The following is a 20,707-nucleotide window of genomic DNA, read 5'->3' on the forward strand; positions in this document are numbered from 1 at the left end:
ATATCAGTATGAATCTTAATGTGATAAAAAAAAGTCATATATTGTCATGTCAATGTTTACAATAATGTGATGTGTTGCTGTATCTGCATTGTGAGTTGTATGTGTCTGTCAGTGAAAGTCACGTTGCTGCTGGCTTCGCAGTGGAGGAGTTTCAACAATGGAACAGATTTAATGGTGTGGAAGTGGTCTGATAACATGAACCCTCAGAGAAAAAGAGCAGAGGCACTAAGCACAGTGTACTCCGTCATTTAGTAACTAGAGTCTGATCAGTGGATCTGATTCAGCTCAGACGCACATTTCCATTGTGGCAATTAAACAGAGCAACACATCGCAATATCACCGAAAACAACAACAACAAAAAAAAAACGTTCTGGGTTTTTAAAAGTTGGGTTGAGTGTTGGGTTGAGAATATGCAGCCTAAGTGTTACATATTTTCCCTATTTTAATTCACATTTATCTCAAAATGGCTTCAAAGACCAGCACATCTGGGAAAAAGACGCTAGCTAGCTCACAGTGGGGGGAAGAAATTCAAGTCATTTATGTCAAAATGAATATTTAACCTAAATTTTTATACCTTCTGCAAGGTAGGTATATTCACTTTAATAATCCCAAACTGGGTATATCCACCACACCCAAGTTTTTCTGCCAGTCCGGTGGGGGGAATCGAACCGGCAACCCTCCGGTCACAAGCCGCTTCTCCAATCTCTAGGCCACGGCTGCTTACATGTACACGCTTCCACTCCCTCTTCCACCAAAATAAATGGATTGATAAGCGGTTATCAGGCACACCATGAGAGCGTGTGCTCAGTTCAGAAACACTTTGGTTTCCATGTTTTTTCTCTCTTCAGTCCTATTCTATTCAACTATCTCTTCCAAACTTCTTTACTTGTTTCTGTATTCCTAGAATGGCACAGAAGAGGTATGAGGCGTTTTAAAGATCTTTTTATTGAGAATGGTTTGACATCAAAAGATCCACCACTCAGTTTCTAACTCAGAAAAAAAGTTGCACAAGGTGTGGAGACCTTTCCTGAAATAGCTTCAGAATTCTAAGTGAAAGATTTATTCTCTGTCTCTCTTTTTGTCCCTCTGGTGGTTTTTCTTTTTCTTTTGGCTGTGGGACTGGTTGGGACGGTATGCGGTTAATGTTTATATTGTGTGTATTTATTAAAAAAACAATAAAACATATTCTTTAAACAGGAAAAAATCTGGCATTGATCATCTGGAATAATATCAGGTCAGTACAGCAGGTCTGTTTGTCAGTGACACAAATCAGAGGATTCTTTTAAATAAGAGCAGAAAACCACGTCTTTGCCTCTGTCTAATCCTCAACCTGACAATCCAGCATCTATCACTCAGACTGAATACTGGAGCTGACTGTACACATCTGTTCACACCTGCTGAAATATTATTTTGAAATCCTGTCATAACTGTCAAAAGATATCATCAGTTCAGTTTGCAGGGGGGTCATGACGCCTGATTGATTGCCTCAATGATCAGTGATTTGGAGTTTAAGCAGTTTCGTGGTCCAATTTCCCGACATGGCAGCTGTCAAAAGGTCTGTTACAAACTGTAGTGAGCTTGTTTTAATACTACTGGAGTAGTATTTACATTCAGTCATGGCTAAAACCTGGAATGAAACTGTGAACTGATATAAAATTGACATAAAACTATACTTACATATAGTTCAGGCTAGAATTGCACAAAGCAACGCTGCCTTTCTCTCTTTTTGTCAGTGTTGTTGAAAACAAACTGAGGCTAAATACAGTCTGAATACTATATTGTTTGAGGCTTGGGTCATTAAATATACTTAAATTATTATCAGTCATTATGTAGAAATAAAACAAACATTCAATGTCATCATGTCATGTCTCACTTACCAACAAGATACATTCCGATCCAGTCTCCAGCATCCACTTCCTCCTTGATGTCCCATGTGATCACCAGATCTTCAGACTGGCCTATGGTGTAGTGGGAGGAGCTGATGGTGAGGGTGGAGCGCGCGTCTGGGGAGACCAGATCGGTGTCGCTGGTGGACCGTGACAGCCCCAGCATGAAGGCCTCCTGGTTCAGACCATTGACGGCGTAGGTGTCTGGGCTGTAGCTGTGACGAACCGCATCCTTACAGCGCTGCCGGGTCTGGCTGCTGCGGGTCGGGGATGCCATGGCCGCCAGGCCCAAGAACCGATTCTGGTACAAGTTCTACAACAGAGAAGACAGCAAGAAGCTTTCAGCCAAACGATTTTGTTCTGAACACAAATTCAATCAAAAGGATAATGCACTAATATGTGTTTATGCTGGGTTTCTTCTCTAATTAGCTAGTTTTCTTATGATAAACAGTTAAAGTGTTGCCTCTTTGTATATATTGTTTGTTTCAGGCCACTGTAGCTTAAAGAGTAACTTAACACTACATGCACATTTCAGAGTTCGTACATTATATGCGTACTCACTTTATAACACTATCTATTGGCCCTGGTCCTGATCCTGGTCCAACTGTACTTTGCTAAGAGCTATTTTCTTTTTTCTAGGGAAAATCCAGTAAATCTGTTCACTTGACACGCCCTGGCCCCTCCCTGCTGTACAGCAGTTGTCTTTAAGCATATGCCACATATAGGTTACCATGCAATGATTATCTATTCAAGTTTCCTAATCAATCTAAATGGCCATGTCCATTAGCGTCTATAACAAGATTAAATTCTAATTAGTTTCCCTTCGTCCATGTTTGAATTTCTTGATAAAAGCAGTGCAGCTTGTGCTGGGTAAGACTCGACCATGATGTCACGGAGCCAGTGTGTGAATCTAAACCATGCATACTTTTTAGTTGCTGCTGAAAAGCAACCTCTAAATCACGAAAAGAATGTATAAAAGCTTTATGGACATCAATTTGCAAGATCAAACAGATTAACAGACAATGCCATGGGCCTGGCCCTCCACACCAGTCCCAACTGGACCAGAGATATGTCAGAATGCTATATGACAGTTAGACTGACACAGTGTTACATGTTGCTGGGGTGGTACTGGGATGCTGGAACACACTGTTGGGCCTTGTGGGCCCAACTTGGTGACCTCCTGATGATCCTGTAGAGCACATCAACTATATTTATCAAAGGCCAAATTTTTCCATGTAGACATTGTGGGGGTGTTCAGTTAAAAAAAAAATCAATTCAATTTGAAAAATTAAATTACCCAGACATGGAAAATCCATAATGATAACTAGATACTGAACTAGAGAATGCTCTCAGTCCTCTGTCCAGGAGGCAGTCAGTGTTCAATACAAAACCCACAGTTCAACTACCAATGAATGAGTCTCATCTCTACAGAAAACTCCTCTTCAGAATCTCAGGAAGCAAACAAAAATACTTAGTTTGGGACTCAATAGAATATTTGGCCAAAGAAAATCAATACAAATGGCGCCTCTTGCATCTAATAGACAAGCTCGGACGACTCTGGAGATACCTCCTACAGTCCAGACAGTGTGCTGCTGTCGGCTGCAGGGAATGGCCAGCCTGGAAGCCTGGCGGTTTGATGGTGGGTGAGTACAGAGGATGGAGTTGGAGAACAATCTGATTCTGTATAATGGGTGAACTATGAATTATGGACTTTTTGGTTTGTTGCCGGGGGTTGGCAAGCTAATCAACAATCCCTCTCAGGACAGACTGGGCCTCTTTCACTGGTGAGTAATGTTACATGTGTGCACTTTCTAAATTCATTTATGTTCTGTGCTCTGGATGTGGCCTGCAGGCCACCAGTTTACAATTACTGCTGTAGAGTAACTGCACTCTTACAATCACACAAATTTGAAATTGAAATGTTCTTGTCTTTGGTAAGACACGTCAAGGGAATTGACTCATTAAAGGTTTCTCGTACCAGCGGAGCTGCCAACTAGTTTCTCTCGGTGAGTCTAGTGGAACCAGACTAACAAACTAATGAGCTGGACAACCGAGCTGCCTATGAAAAAAAAATTGTAAAAAATTACTGTTCACAGACAAGTTCTGAAACTATAAGGAACATCTTCTTAACAATTCCTAAGCAGATCTATGGACATTTATTAATGGTGGATAGAGATAATGACAGTATTTATAGAAAATGTATTGAACCTAAACGTTTAGTTTCGTTAATAATTTGTGTTTAGTTGTTCAGCAGTCAGCAGTCATATATTTTTTGGTATAAATTGCAGCAATCAGGCACTAAGTACCTCAGTTATGTCAGCCTGTCAACGAATATTCTAAATTCAAATATATAATCAAGTTGTAAAAACACCCAGACATTTGGCTGTGAAAATGAATAGGGTTAGTGTCGGGCTGGAGCTGCATGACCGAACGGAGTCACTCAACCAGAGTTTCCATTAACCAGCAATTACTGTTTTTTTTAACCAGGAAAATCTGATTTAGTCCGACATATTTAAATCTCAGTCATAAAGTCCGATGAAAATATTTGCTCGGTTCGATGTGAAAATATTCTGCCTGTACATGCTATTTTCCCAGCTACTTCTCTAATCTCTCTCTCTCTGACCTCTCTCTCGCTCCTCTCCTGATTTGGTGAATGAAAAGATCATTTCAACCAAACCACAGTCGATGGTGATTGTTGGAAGAGTGAAAAGACAAACCAAGAACGTTTGTGTGAGTTTTGTGTTGTTTCTGTGAAGTTTGAATTGTGTGATTTAAAGTAATAATATGACTGTTTCTGTAAACGGAGTCTGGTGGTTTTGGCAAGCATGATGCCAAGTTTATGCTTCTTATTCTATAGACATGGACTTAAAACTGCTTAAATAAGCCACTTTTAAGAGACATTAAGATGTTGTAGGTGACCGATTTCCTTATCCTCAGAAGATGGAGAGACTTCATCCTCAGATCTATGTCAGCAGCTGGAGGTAAATACCAGTTTGTCTGGAGGCTGTTGTATCGCAGTAGTGAACTGAAATTTTGAAGTTTCAGTCTATTCAATTCATACAATTATTTTGCATCATTTCTACTGACATAAGCTGCGGTCATCAACTACAAATGAGAAGCCTACTTTTGTTTCCTGTTGTGTGTCTGCGTGAAATCGACAATCATTATTTAAAAATTAGGTAACTAAGGATTTTGAGTGGTGAATCAGCAACTATTATTAACAGCATGAATTGTGTTTGAGTGAAAAGCAAGACAGGTGTTGCAAGTGGAACCAGCGGGACAGAGCTTAGTGTAGGATTGATTGTGTACCCAGCCATGTTGTTGAGGCTGTGTCAGAGTTATTGCATGGTGTTTAAGTTTGTTCATAATGGACAAAATAATAAAAATGGCACAACACCATGGATGGACTGATGCACTTTTTTTCTGTTAATACCTGAATTTGGATATTTGCAGTTGTTTTAATTTCCTTATGCTGTCAGGCAGAGTTGGAGGGGTCGCTACTGTTTATGAAAACTGTTTTAGTGGTTGCACGCTACCTGTAATGTCCTATGAGAGCTGATCAAGGCTGGGCTTGATGTGCCCCTTCTCTGTGTTGTAGTATACCGTCCACCTGAAGTTCTGACAGGCCCCTTTTGATGGACTACACAGATTTAAATGTATCTTTTAAACTGACCCAATTTGTTTGATGAACATGGGTGAACACCTGATCTGGTTTTATCGCATGGTTCCAATATCATTCATTTGCAAGTATATTTTACATTCATTTGTGATCATACACCTGTTTTTAATGCTAACATCCCTGGTCTTGTAGGGGATTGTCGTCTTTGTCAGTAAAATACCTGCTATGTGTTGCCCATGTAGTAGTTTCTCCAGTGCAAACAGCTTCTTTAAATAACTTTAACATCTCCCTCTTCCACCTCAGCAAAGCTGTCTCTAATTTATAACCCTCATCTTACCCACTTGACTGCACTCCTCCCCAGGCCCTGGATTAGATACTGTAGGTCACTCCATTTTGTCTATTAAGTCAAGTACCAGCATTTTTAAACATGCAATCATAGACCAGTTTGAAGAGTTCCATTCCTTTCACTAACTTTTAATGCAAAACAATATTTCTGATATTTTTTAATCCAAATTTGTCAATGCAAAGAACAGCAATGAGTCTGCATTACTCAAAGTCACGAAGGACCTGCTGTTGTCTGTAGATACTAACGACTGCATAAAATGAATGTTGTTAGATCTCAATGCTGCCTCTGGCATTGTAGACCAACACATTCTTCTAGAGCGATTGGAGTGCTGGGTAGGCATTTAAGGCACCGCACTCGTCGCCTCTTTCCTAGAGAGGACAACCTTTTCAGTTTCCTGGAATGGATCATTGTTTCTGCCACTGTTCCCCTTTTGTATGGTGTAGCACAAGAATCAGTGCTTAGCTGTACTTTATTTTCTCTGGACATGTTACTCCATTAGTCAAAAATGAAAACCCACCATGTAGTATAACAGTTGTACCTTCATTTGAGACTTGGTGGCCCTGATGCGCTGACACACCTGCTTGACTCAATGCTATCGTGCATTGGATGGCTACTAACATCCTAAAACTAAACGAGAGTAAGCCGGAAATTTGATTTTTCATTTGTCAATGTCTGTAACACCATAACATAACACCATAGCCCTTAGAAATCACCATGATGTTGAACCATGAATATTTTATTGGTATTGGCAACATGGTACAGATGGTTATGTTATTGTATCCACCCTCTGTAGCCGCTGGCAGTAAAGAGAAGTTTAGGTCTTCCAGTATAGTGTGTGAAAAAGGGAGGAAATGAATAAATGAATAAATACACTTGCCTGTAGTTCAGCTTCTTGGTAATCCTATTTAGAATATACTGTGCCAGGATTCACTAAATGAGCGTAAGAGCCTGGGACTGTCAACCTTTGAGCCTCTGAGCACCTGTAAACATGGTTTAAGGGTGTAGCATGACCCACAAAGAGTTTAGTGTCTGTTCAGCGTAGATGCTGTGATTACTGCAAGCATCATTACCGGCAAGTCCAAATGTGAGGGAGAGTTTTCCATCCTGGGATCTCAGATCAGATCAGAGAATGCTCCAGTTGGAAAGGAGCTTCAGGGCACGACTCTGCCAGCCGTGATGGGCTGGTTAAAATGTTGAGGCACTTTGTGTGTGCAATTGGTGATGAAAAAAGGTAATCTGCACGCACAGCACAATTCCTACATCGACACGAATATTAATGAAAAGGTGGCATCATCATTGATTAAGCCTAGGGTTATACAAATGTATTGTTTTTTTAATTGATTTAACAAATTGTTCTTTGTTAAAAACAGGACATGGTGCTTTTCAGCTGATATTTTGGGATGAACATGATCATGTATGCCTAACAAAACACATCAAAATGCACTGTACATACATGTGTATTGGTATTGGAACCAGCCTTCAAAATCCCATATTCCTACAGACAAATTGGATGATGGGTGGTGGTAAGCAGGCAAATGCAGAAGACATTGGGTGGTCATGGTGGCGGGTGGGGGGCACTGACCTTGATACTACAGAGCTGCATCAGCATAATGACCAGTCAACCCAAAGCAGACCAAAACCTGAGGGAAGTGGGAGGAGAAGGGCGGTGTGTTACAGACCGTAGAAACAAAAAGCAGAGGCAGTGAATGTAGCAGGTGAAAGTCAAGTATGGCATCTGTGCACAAGAGCATCATCATACTTTCATACTTCATCTTTGTCAGATAAAAATATGAATAATTGAGGAGCACAAGCAGAGATGGACAAACAGAGAGACAAAGACACTGTGACCACACGGAAACATGGCGACAGTGATATATGCAATAAATAGACATAACATCAGACCGTCTAATGATGTTCAACTTAGAACATGTTCAACACAGCAACAAAAACATCTGTTCAGTTTTCATGTGCATCTATTGATGGACACATGGTTTGTAGTGCTGCAGAGGAGAGGCAAGCCTGCAAAGGAAGAAAATACGAGCAGGAATATGGAGTAATGTCCTTTCAGTGAGTGTGGTTCAGATCTGGAAGAAGGATTTGATGCAAGCACATGATTTATGTGCTGTATACACTGTAGTGTTCAGTAATATTACGCTGGTTGTTTGTCAGAGGCCCTTAACTCTCAGTTGATTTCAAGCAGCAATTCTCAATATTTTTAGAATTGTGACACATCAAATGATGTGGAAACAATGTGACAATGTGACAGGGGTCTCTCATGGTGAAAGCTGAGTTTCACCTGAATCTGCAGCTCCCTTCAGTTTTACGGCGCTTCATAATGAGTTTCAGTTCATTGTTTAGCTGTCCCATAACTTCACGGTTAAAATCCTTGAGATTTTCATGAAAGCAAACTATTTATGGTCAGCATTTTTCTGCAATACACAACTTTAATGTTTATTGTGTTTTTGAGTCTCAAGGCCAACATAGAGCTAATGGTTCATAATCACGTTAAAACAATTCAAGATTAACACTTCTGAGGGAATGTAATGGCCACAATTGACAGTTCGCTTTCGGTATTTGACAATTTAGACATTTAGGCACAAAAACGAGAAGCTGTGTTGGTGGACCATGACTGAGTAAGGACTTGAAAAGAGAGACTGTCCAGAGAGAGGAAGCAGTGGTGTCGGGTAAATGCCAAAAAGATTTTCTATTTTTCTGTTGGCACAGGATACCACACACACACTGAGTTGTAGAATAGAACAGTAGTAGACAGCCATATCAATGATTGAGTTCAGGTGTTTCAGCCATACCCCTTGTTAAAAGGTGCATAAAATGAAGCATGGGAGTTGCATCTTCATCATCTACCCTGCAGTATGCTGAAGCAGAGGACAGTGAGGGTGGCACAGAGGAAGATTGCATGTATTAAGACCACACTATGTATGGGGTGTGTTCCAACTATCTACACACTATCTCCTGGCCCGTGCCTGAGTACCTGACTAAAAATGTGCACCCCTGGTTATAGCCATTAATGAGGGTCCAACTCCACATTATTGGTTTTAGAATGGGATGTCCAACAAGCTCATACAGCCATGGTGGTCAGGTGCCCCCTGACTGTTACTAGCCATATACTGTAACAGGCTAAGTTGCACTGCTATGGTCTTCATCACAATATGGAAAGTTTTTCTGTGCTTTTAGGGCATCTGATTAGCTTTTATTGCTGGGGTGACTGGAAGAGAAATCAGCAGCACTTTCAGTGAGGCTAAAACATGCCATGAAGCTGAGCTGCACCTTTGACTATGTGTTTTTTGATGTGTGGGGGATACCATAACATGCAGAAAAATGAATTAAACATGAATTAAAAACAGTTATCCCTCCCCAAAGCAAATGCAGCACTGTTAACCATTTCCAATAATCTTAACCTTTAACAGAAAGCAAAAAGCAGTGTTCTCTGCTTATTGTGATAAAAGACATGACCAGAATATTACAGCCTTTTAAGAAAGTGGTCCAGAATGATGTGTGTTTATTCTGCCACTTTGTTCATGAAAATATGCATAGCCTATTATCAATCCAGTAGCTGTTTTTCTAAAAAACAACCACTGTAACCACTGTGCCGGTAGATATCCAATACTGCTAGCATCAGAAACTGAAAAGGAAACACTGCTTCTCTTCATCCTCCCAAAATGCAAAAGCTGAGTTTTTATAAGAACACGTGATATTCAAATCACTGAATAATGTGGTCGGCCATACATACAGTAAGGCACCAAACATGCTGATCACAACTGCAAACAGTAAATACTAATAGTGCCCTGGCTTGCATTACAGAAAAAAGAAAGATTCGACTTTAAAACTTTAAAACTGTCTCCACAGTAACTACAACAAACTCTTTTGTTGCTGGTGTACTGAAGGACGGTGTGACACCTAAGATTTGAGAGTCAGCTATTGAATAGCCATGAATTACATCCCAGAAACAATGAAATTCATGTGATCCTTTCCCTGCTTTTTCTGTTCCCTCCATATTACTGTAACAGTGAGAGTAGCCAACAATTCTTTTTATTATTCTTCTTATTTATCTTCAGCCATCTTGCAGGAGACAGCAGTGGTCCTGTTGTTGCTATAACTAAAAAAGGAGCTGGGAATTCAAATGTGTAGACACAGTAGTGTGCACAATGTGACACACATATGCAAATATTTGAGAGCACCGGCACAAACAAAAACTATACCAACTCAGGGTTCCCAGTCATGTTCAATCCCTACAGTCCTCATTAGCCATGCGGTGCCCTAGCTAGCTACATTAACAGACATGCTTAGTAATCTCCAGGGAAATATCCCCAGTTGTCCTTCCTACTTGTTCTGACACTCGCATAATTAACCACTATAATTGTGTTCAAGGCGACACGATTATTAATTCAGCACACATGTAGAGCAGGCAGAATGGTAGAGACAGCAAAGCCTCTGCTGGAAATGAAATGATCCGGTCCTATGGCTCAGTAATGATCTCCTGACCACTCGAATGTAGCCCCCCTTCAGCTTATTGTTCACCTAAGGATGAGTAACTGTAGTTATGATCTAATCATTGCTGTCCTTGTGTCTCTATGGTTGCTCCACCTTCCACTTCAAGTGAAAGCTGATATGCACCATGCACTGATGGTGCTGAGGTTTCATGAGAAGATACTGAAAAAAAAAAAACATGCTGCCAATGGTGGCTCTTAACCTGGACATATTTTGCTGAGATAATTGGATCAGGTTTTGGTACTATCACTAGGGTACAGTTATTGATGGCATCATACAAATGTTCTTGATTGTACAGGGAAACATTCCAAACATACATATGGCCCTATGAAATCTATTTTAATACTTTCCAGATTCTGCTTTACGTTTTCCCAAATTCTGTGCATGGACTATCGACTACCTCACCAACAGACTACAGTATATGGACTGCCCTCTGGATGCCACTGAGGATGTAGGTGAAAGGAAGATGTTAGCCAAGCTGACATCCATCATTGACAACCCCTCCCACCCTCTGCATGTCAGAGTGGGGGCCCTCAGCAGCTACTTCAGTAGCAGACTGCTGCATCCACCCTATAAGAAGGAGCACTACCACAGGTCCTTCACACCAACAGCTGTCAGAGTGTTCAACTCCAGCGTTGCCTAACTTAGCACTGTTTTCCGTACCCGGACTGTTCTTTGCAGTGATGTATGATCTATCATGCACCTAGCACCTTGCAATACTGCTCTTTTCCACTCTCACTGAGTACTCTACATATCAATACATAATAGTTTCTACTGTGACATATATACATAATTTATTTCTGTGCAACAGCATTAATGTTGTAGTCACTTTATCCATTCCATGTGCAATCTGTGTATAGTCTGTGAAATTCTACAGAATTCTTGGCAGTATATTTTATGGTCATTTATCTTACAGTTCTTTGCAGCAATATATACTTATATATATATACTTTACATATTTTTTTCTCTGACATAGCCCTTTGTATAAAATGTACATATATATACATATGTTGTCTGCTTTTATTTTGTATTTCTCTATTTCTGTTGCTATTTTTTCCAACTGCCATTACCTGCTGCTTGTAGTAAGTATTGCTTACTGTAAGCATTGCTTTTAAACTAATTTCTTTACGGGTCAGCTTTTTCAGAGATGGTGTGTCAGGGGCCTGTTAGCTAGACATACAGCCTCCAGAATGACATGAAACCTCAATGTGCAGAAGTGAATACATTCATGAACAGAAATGCAGTTGCAAAAGCTAAACGTGCACATCTGCCAAAATGTGCCCCCTCTCCATGACACTGTTATGAAGCTTCTTTTCTTCACAGTGCTCAGCCTGGTTTTGTGCAGCCACTTCTAAGGACGTCGGGTCATCATTGTTTACAACATAGCAAAACCACCATGGCTGAGTGTTCAATGCAGAAGGGTCATCAGCCGCTGACAGCAAAAAACAATTTATTTCATATAATAGCTCTCATCTCCCTGAAAAGCATGACAGCTGACATTAAAAAAAAAAAAAAAAAAAAAAACATTTACCATGTGAAGTTAAATATTTTTCAATCGTGTTCTTCTGATGAGGATTTTAACAATAATAATGTCAGAATTATAAATAATAATTGACGGGGTATCATTGTATATCCACAACAAAGAAAGACTTACAGACACTAGTTCATTAGTGCATTTTTCTGTGTTTATGGTACCATATCTCTCTGTGGCAGCATCTTCCTAGCCACACAATCAGCTAGTGCAAACAAATGAGCTTTAATGGCAGCTAACTAAATGGGCTGATCCTAAGTCTCCATAGGTAAAAGAGAATCTGTGATTTACAAGAAGTCATTATGTCAATGAGGCTCTACTTCTGTGCTCCATGTAACTGGCCAATACACAGAGTTAAATACTGAAGACTAGACACTGACAGATAATACCAATGTCATTTTACTTTTTCCTGTTATCATTAAAACCACCAATCACTACAAATGTGTCCTAACTCCTGAAAATCAAAGACTTTGCTTCCAGCAAAACTAAAGCCCTGCTAACAAGCTCCTTGAAAGGCCAGGATGTTCTTTACATGCCATGATATGAAAATGTTGAAAGAACAAACAACATATTGATGATCTTGTCATTCTAACAGACAAAACTAGTGGGGATAAATATGTACTATAAACCCCATTGGGGGCTTCAATACAGTTAAAGGTGTATGCTGCGATAACCTTTCTGTCTACCATTCATAGCAATATTCAAGTGGTAATTACCACAGGGAATCTTAATTTTTAGAAAGATCTGATATTCACTTAGCATTTAGCATACAAACATAAAACCTTGATGTCAACCTTCTATTATTCAAAGTAAATAACCCTAATTACTGCTATTTTGATAAATCAAACTAAGTGCTCTAGTTTGCGAACCCTGCAGCAGATTGCGGTCCAGCACACCCTGCCCAGTGCGCTGGGGGCATGGAGTTTTGCTTTCATGGCCAGGCTCGCACACTTTGATGAAGGGTAGGATCAGACAGAAAACACTATGAGACTTTATAGCTGGGTGTGTCGGAGGCTGTGACGACCGTGGCCAATCACATTCACGACTTTCATCCCCTTTAAACACAGGGCTCTTTGCGTCATGTTGCATGTAGTTTTACATATGAATACAGCAGCTCAAATATTCTGCCAAGAGCAGACGATGACTGTTTTTAGGTTGAATTCATGTTTCTGGAAAAAGATTCTAGAAGAAGATTGTGCACGATTTTATTTGCCATCACAATGATCCAAACCATACAATAACCATCTACAACTGAATATCACACATATAGCCACATATATGTTCAACCATGCCTATGCCTAACCGGCTATGTGTTGAAATACCTCCCTTTGAATGATTTTGCCATCCTTGGGGACCATAGTGGAACAAAAAACATCAACAGTCAATGGCAGAAAAGGGGTGGCCATGGCCACAGTAGACTAAAGCTGAGCCACCACACACAGCAACCCCTTCCAGATCACTCAGTTGATTTTCCTGTGTGAACCCATTCCTCATTCCTCTTCTAGTGTGTGGCTTTTCTATTTTAAGTTCTTGACTCATTTCATTCAAAAAGATAAACTTATCAAAATTACTTCTCAAGAGAAAGTACTTTCTAAAAAACAGGCTGCTATCATGCTCTGTCACTTCATCAAAAAAACAAGAGGCCATTATATTCAGTAAAATTCCTAATGGTGTACTTATAAACATAATACTCATGTAGCAGTCCCTGTTGCCAAGAAAAAGAAAATGGAAGTGACCCAAAACTGTGACGACTGCAGGAAAGACCACAGCAGTGCTCATGACTCTGTGAAACTGTGCTCTGATAGCATGCTAGCATTTTCCAAGTAGCACAAAACACAAAGTACATCTGATGGGAACGCCCTTAGTTTTGCAGGTATCTGGTCATGAACAAAAGTATTTGACTATTTGAAATTTTGACTAGATTATGGCATTGAAAGAAAGTTAAGGAATCCCCAAAAATCCAATCCAGTGGTTGGTGAAAAATGTAACTAAAAACTACAAATGACAGGCCCACAGTGGTGCTAGAGGAAAAGTCAGGGGATCACTAAGGTGAGAGGGATTAATCATCTTTCCACCTTCTGTGCCACACCTGATCCCAGCCTGGCCACCTGTATGAAAAATATTTTGCTCTACTGCTGGCATGGTGTCATTTCTCATTATGGGACTGTGGATACCTTTGGACAACTACATAGATACAGGTACTAGGGAAGTGTGTGATTAATTGACTAGTCGATTAACTGTTGCTACCCTCACTAGTAGGCATAAAAGCCTTCAGTTCAATTGGTGAAATTATAAACCACATCCTATACTGCACACTGTAACTTTAGCAAATGTGCACTGTATGCCTGCAACAACATATATTGTCCACTAAACCATCACAACCCCCGAATATATTGAATTTACTGCCATACTAAACAATCATGGCATGTCTTTTTATTCATGAAGATGGAACCAGACAGTGTTTGGCATATTTGCTTAAAAACATAAATCAAATTATCAATTAATTCAAATAGTGGCCAATTAATTTTGTCTTGATTGACAAATCAGTTAACCGACTCATCATCTCAGCTCTAGCCCATTGTGATCACGTAGTCTACATTCACACTTTATGATAGCTACATGGTTTTCTCTGGCTGGATGTGAAAGGAGTACACAGTAAAAGGACAGTACAGGCTGCTGCTTCACTTGATTTTGTGTGTTGGAGTTTTGATGTTCACCTAAACTGCGGTAGGTGCCTGCAGGGCTTCTACCACTGTAAAACATTTCACTGCCAAAAAGGAGTTAAAAAAAACATTTGAACGTCCTACAGTGACGAACACTTGCCTCTCAGGGAAAACTTTCACTGGACCATCTACAGACAGCATACTACGAAGCCAACTGTTGTCTCTGACACCCCAGCAGTGCCCTGCACTAGCATATGGTTTAGCTCTGAGCATTTGTCAGGTGTCATTAGCTGTGTTTCCATCCAAATGCATCACAAATTCACCAATTCTCCAGTTGGAAAACCTTTACACCATTGTAGAAAAAGAGGGCACAACAAGATGACATTATGAAAAAAAGCACAGGTTGAGCCTGTAAGGGGAAAAAAATGTAGAGCAATGAAGAGACATTTTAGTCTATGGCAGCTTCTCCTCCTCCTCCTCCTCCTCCTCCTCTTGGGGCACAAACATCTGATCAGTCATGTGAGTTAAATGTTCACTAAGTCAGAACATATTCGAAAAAGATGTTCCCATCTCCCATTAAGCGCTTTAGCTTTTTTGAAAAAAGGCAAAAACTGCCTCAAGCTAATGTAAAAATGCTATTATTTCAAATTGTGTTGTTTCCATCAACCTTTTCTCATGTGATACTTTAAAATGTGCATCAAGATATGTTGATGGTAACATGGCTACTGATGCTCTCGATACAGAGGAACATCTGCTATCTGAGCCATTATCTGGGCACACTAAAACCGCTCTACTGTCAATTGTTAAAACGCTTCGCTTCGACAAAATATAGAGATTATAAAAATAAGAAGAACAACGAAAATCAGGAGATCTCTGCAATCATGAAGACATTAGAAACTACCGATCTTGTATCACACCAGTCTGTCATGTAATCACAACACTAAAACATATAGTTAACTGCTGTTTTCACTTTTTCTAAAGTGATAATTTGCTGGTTTGCTCTGGTTTGACCTGGGAAACTGTAACAGCCATTTTGTCACAGTTTTGGGAAATTCAAATTTAGATTAATTGAGATAATTATCTGAAGATATAGGCAGATATGCAGATACATAAACAATGCAAATAGTCACCAGCTGCAGTTCTAGTCGCTATGAATCTAATCTCGCTTCAAAAGTGCTATGTTTCACAGCACAGTTTCTGTTTTGGTGAATGTCACAACTAAATATCACTGCATCCCTCTGATTAGTCACACTTCAAACTCTGTGATTAACACAGAAAAACAGCATTGTCAGTTTGGTCTACATCTGTCTGATCAGGGCCAGTGTGGCAGAAACATCACAGTCCAATCTTCTGTGCAAGAGGCTGAGTCACTCAAAGAAGATAGTCTTTGTCAATGTCAAATTGCTGCTCATTTTAATTTAGACAATGCACACAGAAAGGCAGCAGCAGCACGAAAATCTCAGGACATAATGATTTAGTTAAACTGACTCAGATTAAAAGCCTAAGAGATCTGCGTGTGCCAAAACTTTCTATTTCACAAATACTGTAATGTAAACATTGTCAAAGTAAACCCGTTTGAGGTTATATGAGACATAAATGGCAACTTGCTTACAGGGGTTACATGAATAGCAGATAACTAAAGATGCTCTGGGCCTTCAGTGGTGTCATAAGACTATTTGTCATAGACTACCTGAGTTCACCTCAGGAGCCTCAGCAAACCACTGCAGAATTTCCTAAAACCGAAACAAATTTGTGGAATTGAGTTTACGCTCCTAAAGTTTTTTTTTTTCTACTGGCAAAACAGCCGAAAGAAATAGACATGTGATTACATAAAAATGCAATTTAAAGGAAAAACTGCATATCTGAAAAACATTTTTATTTTTCTGTATATTAACAGTGGTTTGTGATATGATTGGTCACCAACTGAAGGACATTATGATCTAACCACATTCACTGGTCATATGTAACCCCAAAGTCACATCTATTACAAGTGATTTGCTGCTCTTTGGAAAACACATGTTTTTAACTTTCATAAAGCAGCTGCTCTCATATCACAACTCCATCTATCTTAGTACTTGTTGTATTACCGGCTTCTGATTTGCATGACAACAAAACAGACGAAAACAAAAGGAAAATACAGCGTGTTGCTCTAGTATTTAAGAGGATTTTAAGGATGGGAACCCCCACACAAAGAGGGAGGGGGAGCCTGTCCTTATATTAGGACGCGTACTGCCCAAGTCAAGAGTAACTAGGGCGAAGCTGTACGGCCCTGACATCTCCAGTGCCCGTGCATAACGCCAAACACCATTCAGAAAATTAACTACTTAAATGTTGCGTTGCTTACTGGCAAATTTGGATTTTTTTTAGGCAAGATGACTCAAAATTTTCTCAGATTCGTGTCGAGTCTTTGTTTCGGCACACATCCAATGGCTCAGAATAGCCCAATTTGCCCTTTTATTTGATACTGCTACTGCCAACTTTCAGGAATGATGCGGCTTGCTAGCAACGGTCGAAAATGAAGCTACGGGGGAACAGTGTGTGGCCGCAAGGTGAACCACCGCTACAAAAAAAAAACAAAAAAACAGTTTCACTTAAGTGTTGCTTGAGAGATATGTGCTCCATATTTAAGAAAGAAACTAAGACAACCATATGTTCTTTAGCAATATCCTGGTATGTGCTGTTACGGATAAATCCCACTCTGTTTTGAACAAAATTCAGCGTATCGTTTCCTCCACACGGCTGAGAATGACACACAGCTAACCGAGCTACAGAGCGCTGGGCCGCTGCTGGAGACTGATATAATGAGGCTACATCACTTACACAGCAACAATGGAGACGACCTACCTGGGATAAAATAACCTGCCGGTGGATCATTCTCCAAAGGTTAGGATGAGAACAGAGGATGTACACGCCTGCTAATTTCCACCACGCTCCATTTCGACGGTAAAAGGCAGCAGGAACACAAACAAACAGCGTACCGTGGAAAGGGCCGACGAGGCACGCGAGAGAGAGGCTCGAGTCACATCCTTTCCTCTTTCTCTGGACCAAAGTAAAGCTAGCTAAAATACAACATACATTCTCCGGCCACGGACACAGTTGACCATAACAAAACCGTGACGTGTGAAGGTTTTTTTTAGAATTTTGGTGATATTTTTTCTCGAGAATAATCTGATATTATTAACACGTGACAAATACGTCTATGAGGGTGATCTATATCTGCAATGCTGTTTTCCCTTCAAATTAGCTAATTGCAACTTCAAATACGCTTTTATTTTGAAGGTTCCACTTCTGGTCATTGTCGATATAAATGTATTGTACTTGACAGAGCTGGGTACCAATGCCTCACAGCCAATCAGAAAACGCGCTTTTCTCCTCGCGTGCGCGACCTCCTCGTTTCTGCCCCCTCCACCTATCAACGCACACACACACACACACGTAGCCTATAAACGCGCACGCGGTGTCACGCGCGCAGCAGTAATTGACAGTGCTCCCCACCGACGTGCATCGTTTTCCTTCAGCGGGCTGCAGCTGATGTGAGGAGGCAGAGCGCGTTGGATAAGAGCTTCCTGCCGGAAAACACCGTTCACTTCAGCTTGTAGCTGGAAATATGCACGGAAATACGGTTCATCTCAGCGTTCAGGAGGTAAATGGCCTGCTAGAGAACACTCTTCATTTCCATTTAGGTAGTAAATAAGCCCACTATCCTGGAGGATACTGTCCATTGGCTTTTAGGTGGTAAATACTTGTAGAAAATAGCTTTCATGTGGCTGGTATGATATTTCTGGAAGATACAGCTAACCTCAGTTTGGTAAATACAAGCTACTACAAAATACTGTTCTTTCCACATTTAAGGTATTAAATAGGCTAATGTTATTGCTGGAAGTTATTTTTCAGGCGAGTTTTTAGGTGGTGAATTCTGCTGTTAATCTCAGCATCAGGTGGTAAATACTACTATTTTATTTTATTTTTTAATTACACACATCTACACTTACCATGTGTTTTATGCACCAACATTGTTGGTGGTTTTGCCCTCTTAGTCCCATTGACAGACTTTGTATACATAGAACATAAAGCTGAATTTAAAATGTAATTGGATTATTCCACAATTTCATGGTTATATCAGTATTTTATTTATTTATTCATACAGTTATTCAATAATGTAAAGTACTGAAAATGTTGTTGTCTACAGAATATAACTAGGGTTTTACAATACATATCTCATTGAGGCAGTATCAACAAAAACCTGCTGTTTCAAGCATAAATGACAAAAGCTTCCTAATTTAAATAATACATCATAATAAATAATAATACGAAATAATCATAAAAAATCACCTAAATTTTTTCTTTAAAAAAATCAAACAAACAAACAAAACATTCCACACACAGTTGATTAGTTTCATCAGGTAAATTCATCCAAATCAAATATTTTTATCTTTTTTTTTATTTTTATCTTGAATTAATGACACCTGTACACTTAAGTTAAGGGGGGTTCTAGGTTCTAGGAGTGAACAAGGTCTGGGGCTAAGCCCAGACCATCTGGGGCTGAGGACAGGGTGTGTGCATACACGGAGGAGGTTCTTCCTGCTGCTCTGCCTAAAACACTACTGCCTAAATTTAATTTAGTTTTACCACATTGTGTGACTGCTACTAAAATTACAGTTCAATTTAAATGTAATTTTTTAGAAAAATGTTTCAACAAAATTGGTCTGGACAATATAGACATCTGCAGGGCAGCTGAGAAATCTCAAACCTATGCCACCAGTGTTTAACTGCTACTAAGGTTAGCCGCAAATGTGTTATAAAATAAAATGACGAATGTAATGAGGAAATGTTGTTAATTAGCAGACCTGGCAAGCTGCAAAATGTTGATACTGAACGTATCTTTGGTTAAGATGACTGTCTGTTTTGATTCAGAAAAAGATCAGCAGTGACTGGAGATGTACGATTATTTTATTGGCATTTAACTGAAATCGTGATCTTTCCCTGACATTAACCAAAGTGCTTTTGTTGACTAAACCTGACCACAGACAGGACTCCGAATACGATCCCCAAAATCTGGTGTCACAGAATGTAACTGAGTACTTTTACTCCAATACTGTACTTTTAAATACTTGTTCTTTACCCAAGTATTACCATTTTATGCACTTTATACTTCTACTCCACTCCATCTCAGAGTAAAAGTTTGGATTTTGGACTTCTTACACCACTACATCTGTCTGACAGCTTTAGTTACTTGTTATTTTTCAGATTTTTCACATGCTCCCTGTCCAGTCAAGTCCATCTAGGCTATCTCTAAATTTGGTGACATTGGCAACATAATAGGCTAAAGTAGGTAAAATTAGCTCAACCTTGAACAGCAGTAAAATACAAAATACACATTAATGCAGTAGCAATATTAATCCAAACACATCATAGTAAAACACTTATAGGGACTACTTTTCTATAGAATGAGTACTTTTACTTTTGATACTCTAAGTACATGATATTAAGATTGGTGTCTTTAGACAAATCGGCTCTGTCTGTTGCACTGTCTTTAATGGAGCTATGATTTCCAGAGGAAATGAAGACAAGACAACACTTGAACTTACTCAAGTGCCTGCTATTCTTTGTGCTAACCCAGAAGAAAAGAGTAAATCCGTTTTTAGCACCACTGCCTCTGTGATACAGCTCTTTGATTCTATGATGTTCACTGTTATGGACTGCCTACTCTATATATCAAAACTAAATGAGACACTTTGAATGCCTAAAACTCGACAGCATGGCTTCAATTATAGTTATCAGAAATATTAAGTACAATTGATGATGTGCAGAAACACGGGCACGGTTCTATAAACCTGAAGATTTGGTTTGATTTTCCAATGGTTTTAAGAGAGCTGTATAAGCCAAGGGATTCTCTAACAAGGATACTTTCAACTGCAAATTTTAATTGTATCATTAAAATCACCAAAAGTGGAGATGTTCATTTCATTATATTGCAATAATTTCAATAATTCACAACACCAGGGTTCCTTAAAAGAAAAGGGAAAAAAAACCTAGTGTATTTCAGCATTGTACCACGCAGTAAAAGAAAAGAAAGCCCAAATCAAGCCCGGATTTTACCCTGACAGTGCCAAAGCAGAATTTGTCAGTGCACTCATCTGAGAGGAGCTGACAGCT

The 20,707-nt window shown here is 39.6% G+C and overlaps 1 protein-coding gene across 1 annotated transcript in view; it reads right to left on the bottom strand.

The window, feature by feature from the left end:
- LOC121623843 (E3 ubiquitin-protein ligase HECW1) overlaps nucleotides 1-7,460 on the bottom strand; it is a 69,770-nt gene extending 62,310 nt beyond the window's left edge. The window contains exons 1-2 of the mRNA XM_041961327.1: nucleotides 7,434-7,460; nucleotides 1,878-2,199 (exon numbers count right to left, since the gene is read on the bottom strand). Of these exons, the coding sequence (XP_041817261.1) occupies nucleotides 1,878-2,199; nucleotides 7,434-7,460 (349 nt within the window). The remainder of the gene's footprint in view (nucleotides 1-1,877; nucleotides 2,200-7,433) is intronic.
- Between the last annotated feature and the right edge of the window lie 13,247 nt (nucleotides 7,461-20,707).

This window comes from Chelmon rostratus, chromosome 20 (assembly GCF_017976325.1).
Source record: "Chelmon rostratus isolate fCheRos1 chromosome 20, fCheRos1.pri, whole genome shotgun sequence".
Taxonomy (NCBI): Eukaryota; Metazoa; Chordata; class Actinopteri; order Chaetodontiformes; family Chaetodontidae; genus Chelmon; species Chelmon rostratus.